Below are 5,934 nucleotides of genomic sequence, written 5' to 3'. Positions count from 1 at the left end.
TGAACCTGGGCTGGACACCTTGAGGCGGCCCTTAATTAGTCGTTCCTTAATTATAACACCTGCATACTTTCCTCCCCTTGCCCATTTCTGGGATATTTATCACACATACACCCCGCCCCCCAAAATTAGGTAATTTTGTGTGTTATTCAAGAAGACTTACTTTTATGCCACTCTCCTCAGAGAGATCAGGGTTCTTTCTGGTACCTGGACATTGCATTATGTTTAATTGGCAGTCAGCGATTTTTTGAAATGTATTCAAATGACTTAAATCTTTTGGCATATGTATAGTTTTCAGAATCGTTAAGTTAGAAAATATTTTACCCTCTATTTGTGTGGAATGTGATCATTAAATAGAGATTATTTAGCAAAAACATTTGGATTCTTTCTTTGATTTGCATTTTGAAAAAAAAAACAATTGGAATCAATGACACATAATAGTAGTAGCATACATGAAGAAAATTACTTAAAACAGAAATGTGTTAGAACACTAAAGAGATGTAGGGATTTGAGGTAGCTTAATAACTATTTTATGAAGAAATTGAAATGATTATATTTTGTGTTCTAGATATTTTAGCCAGAGAAGTTTATTCTTAATTATAGAAACATATATACACAGGTTCTCCTCAGTTTTCTACTACATTATATATAGGTAGTGGTGCCTGATTTCTGTGCCTTTACAGAGCAGCTATATTTTGCATTGATTCATTGATTCATTCATTGACTCATTTCATTCAACAGTATTTATTAAGCAATTGCAGTGTGCCAAGTATGCATCTAGGCATTGAAGGCAGTTAGTTGAGTAAGACAGATGGTTCCTGTCTTCAGAAAAACTTACATTCTGTCAGAGCCTTCAGACTTCCAACAGTTCTCCCATTTAATTTTATAAGGTGAATTTCTTCAGGTGTTATACTTGGAGTGTTAAACAAATCAGAAACTCAAAACACAAAGGTCCTAGATTCTGAATCACGTTGATTTTTTTGTAGTAGGTGTAGTATACATTTCTTCATGGCTAATAGACCAGTCAAATCTCTGACTTTCTTTTCAGATTTATTTTTAGTTTGATTTTGTCTCTGCTGCTTTGAATGAACTTTTGGGAAATCAAAACATGTTGTTGCAAGTGTTGAAATGATCAAGGTGTCACCTGATGTCTCTGGTTTGTTTTAGGTTCAGGAAGATTTGACTGAGGAGAAAAAAAGGGAATTGGAGCATAATGCTGAAGAGACCTATGGTGAAAATGATGAAAATGTACGCGTAGGGTCTACCTATTTCTATTGCGCTTGTGTGCCTGTGTGCGCAAGTATGGGAGACACATATGTACAGTTGGAAAGATACCAGTGGGTACATCTAAGGTGCCGTAGAGTTTAACAGGCCAACCTAGAACTAGGAAAATTTGTGACAACCTGAAGATTAGAAAAGACTGTAGCACTCTCGCCTGTTGGAACATTTTTCTTCACTTGTTTTCTTCCTCCAAAAATGAATAACTTCATACTGGTTTTTTGGGGTGTTTTTTTTTAGAGGGAATTATTTATACCACTAACTCTGTGCCCTCTCTCTTAGTTTTCCTTTTTTTTTCTTTTTAACTTCAAGGCCGATGAGAAAAACAATGATGGAGAAGAGCAAGAAGTTCGAGATGACAACCACCCCAAAGGCCGAGAGGAGCACTACGAGGAAGAGGAGGAGGAGGAGGACGGAGCCGCTGCTGCTGAGAAATCTCGGCAAAGAGCTGAAATGTAGCCGTGTCCGATTTCACAGACAGAGCTCAGCCGACGGATTCTTTTCAAGCTGCTCAAAAATAAATCTGCCTACTGAACTCTAGGATATTTAACTACAAAAATTAAGAATTTAGACTTTTTAACTTTTGTATTAGAAATGCTCATACATTTATATGAATATATTTTGTTAACCTAGGTTAGAGCTTCTTTTTATATTCAAGCAAAACATGAATGAGAAGAAAAACAATAAAGCAGACCTTAGGCTCTGAATCTCATTTTTCATAGATTATGTGATGTTGGAGAAGACATTATGTTTCATCTTGTTCCTTCTCTGTCCTTTACGTTCCAAGCATTCTGTTGTTTGCCTTTGATGAAATGCAGGATAGAGAATACTGAAATATGCTGTACAGACATAAGGAGAATGGCCAGTTTACTAATTGCTGCCTTTCCGAGGTTCTTATGCATAGTTCTGATAGAACTTTCACCAGTCTGTGTATCTCCAGCATAAGATTCATGGACAGAGTGACATACAGTTAGAAAGATGTTTTTGTTATAAAGACATTTTTTTCAGGCTTTTCAGATCAGTTAGAAAAAATGTTTGGCTTAAAATCACAGCTCTTCCTCTTGAGAGGAATTAAATTTAAATGTGAGATAGAACTAAAACTCACTTGACAGTATTCTGGACTTAGATTATTTCAGGATTCAAACAAGGTATGACACATCAGCGTATTAACCTTTTTGAAGGACTGACACCTTGTTTAATAACTAGTGTGTATGGGTGGCGTTTTCCACGTGAGCACCCCTTTTTTTTTCTGTAGTCACCCAGTGATAGCTTTGTTTTAGTATCTAATTCTCCACAGTAATATATGTTTCCCCTATGAGCTCTGTGCCTCTGTATGTAATCACTGATGACAAGCATGAATATGAAGACATATCAAATTGTACAACTGAATAGGGTATTTTTCAATAATGATATGGTGAAATACACATGGTGGTATGGTTGACCCTCGTGACTTTTCTCTGTGCTGGGAATGGGTCTGCTTTAGGCCCATGGATAGACTTTTAATGATTATGAATTATACAAGTCCCTTAAAATAAAAATATTAAAAATCAAAAATTTCCCATGGGATAGAGACATATTGCAGTCTCCAGTATAAAGATTTTTAACTAAATAGAATTACGTTATATCATTCTTATGTGTGTGGTTTTATAATAGTACTTTCAAATCAATAAAAACAGATTTCAATTTCTACCATTATCGTATGAATGTAATTTTATTTTTTAATAACCACACTCATGTATGGTTTTGATTATCCCAGTTGAGTGATTATGTATGTATGCATAGGAATGTTTTGTTCAAATGTATTTTGGGTTTTCGTAATCATGAATCAAATCTTACCTTTATGTATAAAACCCTTTATGTAATGTAAAATGTATAATATTGTACATAATATTCAGAATACAATTATTTTGGTAAATTAGTTTGTATTTTTAATGTCCCAATTGCAGTATTTAATTATTTGAAACTTGGTCATAGTCAATAAAGCTATAAAAAGCAAGTGACAAATCTTTGAAAGTATGTGATTTTTTATTCGTTTCTGATCCTGTAACATTATTCAGTTCTTTTTCATAAAAGGAAAAAATTTTAAGGGTAACCAATGTATATTAATGAATTATAAAATGCCTTTCCCAATCTTTCTCGACTTGGATTGGCACATGAGTTCCCCCCCCCCTTTTCTAAAGGAAGAGCTAAGAATTTTTATTTTATTTGAGCTAGTTCTGGAGGAAGAAAAAAGAGAAATGTAAGAAAGTGTCATGTGCAAACACACAAAAAAAACAAAAAAAACTACTGAATCCTCCCTGGGAAAGCAAACAGAACAATCACAAACCATTCTACTCTGTATGGCACGAAGTTATAGGGCTGTTTTATCCTAATGTGTGGAAGAGAACTAATCACCCAGAACTGATCTACATTAATGAGATGAGCAGAAATAAAATGTCACTTGTATTTACCTTGCCAATTAATCTATGACTTTTGGTGCAACCCGTTATGTCAAAGGATTTGGTACCAGTGACATAATCAGAAGGGGAAAAAAAGTACTTTTTTTAAGGCCAAGTCCAGTGGAGCACAAAAATGCTGTATTAGTACAGATGTAATGACTGGATATTTATGAGTGATTGAGTAAGATCTAGGAGTAAGAGTATAATCTGAGCCACGTGGAGGTCACAGTGACTCACTGTTATAAAGGAAAATGATGGACGCTTACTGAATGCCTTCATGGTGTGAGAAATGTGAAAAAAGGACCCACTTTATCCCCTCAGTGCTTCTTTAAGTTTGATGGAATTCCTTTCTTATCTTACAACCAAAGAATTTTGATTTCCTGAAGCTTTGAGTTCTTTGTTTTGTTTTTAATTCTCATTACCTTGTGGTACATTGTCGTATGGCATGTTGCACAGCATTTAAAAAAAAAAAAAAGGTCAATTTCTACTCTTGAATTATCTTCTTTTGGCTTCCCTTCTACTATCTATTCTTAGTTTTCTTCTAACCATCCTGACTCATTCCCAACTTTTTTCTTTCTCAGGTATCTCTTCTTCTGCCTGCCCCTAAAATATCAGTGTTTTTCAGCTTTTGTCCTGGAGTCTTTTCTCTATCTAGCCTACTTCTCTGTCATGTCTTGGACATGTCTCCCAATCCATCTCCTCAACCCAAGCTTTCTATGACCCGTCCTACCTTAAATTTATAATTTTCAAAGTTGAATTTGCCTTCTTTCCTTCCTAAAACTTACTTCTCTTTCTAGGTTCTGAATCTCAATTCACTTAAGTTTCCCAAAACAGAAGTAAAGTTTGTCCTTGATTCTGTCCTCTCTCCCTATTGATGCTACCAAAATATCTTTACATTTGCCCATTTTTTTCATCCCTACTGTCCTGGCTCAGGTCCTTGTTATCTATTACCCGGACTATTGTAATAGTCCCCTAACTTGTCTCCTCATTTACCTTCTCCTATCCCTAAAATCCGTGCTAGTGTGATATTTCTAAAGATAACACTAACACTACCCCCCCATTATAAAATTATTTAATAAATCCCTATTGCACATAGGAAAAGTTCCAAACTCCTTAATATGACTACATAGTTCTTCATAACCCATCTTACTTCTTCAGCCTTATAATTTGTACTCTAATTCTGAATCATAATAAATATGACTCATCTTTGTCAAGCACCATTGTCTTAGTAACCAGCCTTGACTCCTGTCTTTGGGTGGGAAGTTGATTTTGACCAGAGCCAATAATATTACCCAATATCCTGGGACAAAGTGCTTGATCCAAGATGGGCACGTGACCCAAGACACACCAATTCAATTCCTTCCCTGGGATTTTGGTTGGAGGGCAATTCTCCATGGTGTTCCTACACATCCTGTGACAGCTTTTATCCTGGACTATCTTTTCAAGGATATTTGCCTATCAAACAGCCAGACGTTAGAGACAGTAACTCCCTGTGGGTCAGAGGACATTTTTGTTCCCTGGCTAGAATAATAAAGATAATGTCTCCCCACAGGGTGAAATTTGAGCAGGTTTGCTAGCAGTCCCTCTCTAAGATCGAAAGTTTCTTAAGATCAGAGATCCTTAGGGGTGACACAAGCCCACTGTGGGTGCAACATCTACCTGGGATGCTCCACATCGTCCCCATGATGCTAGGGGACCAAGGGGGAACTGATGTGAACAGTAAGCTCACACGTTGCCCCGCTGTGCCATGAGAATTACATGTCTTTGAGCCAGCAGTCTAGAGTCTTCTACCAGCATCCATGTAACTATGGCAGGCTAACTTGTTAGCTTGTAAGGTAAACCTCAGACCCTGCACAACTACTGACATCTTTGCAGCCTGGAGCAAATGGAAAATAGCACCTCTCCTTCCTTTTCAATAGCAAAGCTACCGTTTGTAAATTCACATCACTTGGTATCTATTTCCTCAGTTGTGTGGAGAAAATAATCTACAGAAGTAGAGAATAAACCTCACCTGCAAAGACAAGCAAAAGGCAGGGGCAGAGATGAAGAGAACTGTGTCATTTTTTTTAGTCTTTGTATCTTGCCATCCCTGACGCCAGCCAAGTAGACCCACAGGTTGACTAACGAGCCAGTAAATTCTACTTTCTCAGTTGAGCCAGTTGGAAATGCCATTTCTGCCACTCACCACCTGAAGATTCCTGACTAATACTTGACTAGCGTT

At 36.7% G+C, this 5,934-nt stretch overlaps 1 protein-coding gene across 1 annotated transcript in view; it reads left to right on the top strand.

Annotated features, from left to right (window-relative positions):
* Positions 1–3,377, top strand: part of GOLIM4 (golgi integral membrane protein 4) — an 83,466-nt gene extending 80,089 nt beyond the window's left edge. Inside the window, exons 15-16 of the mRNA XM_007446427.1 lie at positions 1,165–1,245; positions 1,588–3,377. Of these exons, the coding sequence (XP_007446489.1) occupies positions 1,165–1,245; positions 1,588–1,734 (228 nt within the window). The 3' untranslated portion in view covers positions 1,735–3,377. The remainder of the gene's footprint in view (positions 1–1,164; positions 1,246–1,587) is intronic.
* The last annotated feature ends 2,557 nt before the right edge of the window (positions 3,378–5,934 follow it).

Source organism: Lipotes vexillifer, unplaced genomic scaffold (genome assembly GCF_000442215.2).
Source record: "Lipotes vexillifer unplaced genomic scaffold, Lipotes_vexillifer_v1.1 scaffold763, whole genome shotgun sequence".
Classification (NCBI taxonomy): domain Eukaryota; kingdom Metazoa; phylum Chordata; class Mammalia; order Artiodactyla; family Lipotidae; genus Lipotes; species Lipotes vexillifer.
This window is presented reverse-complemented; position numbering and strand designations above follow the sequence as displayed.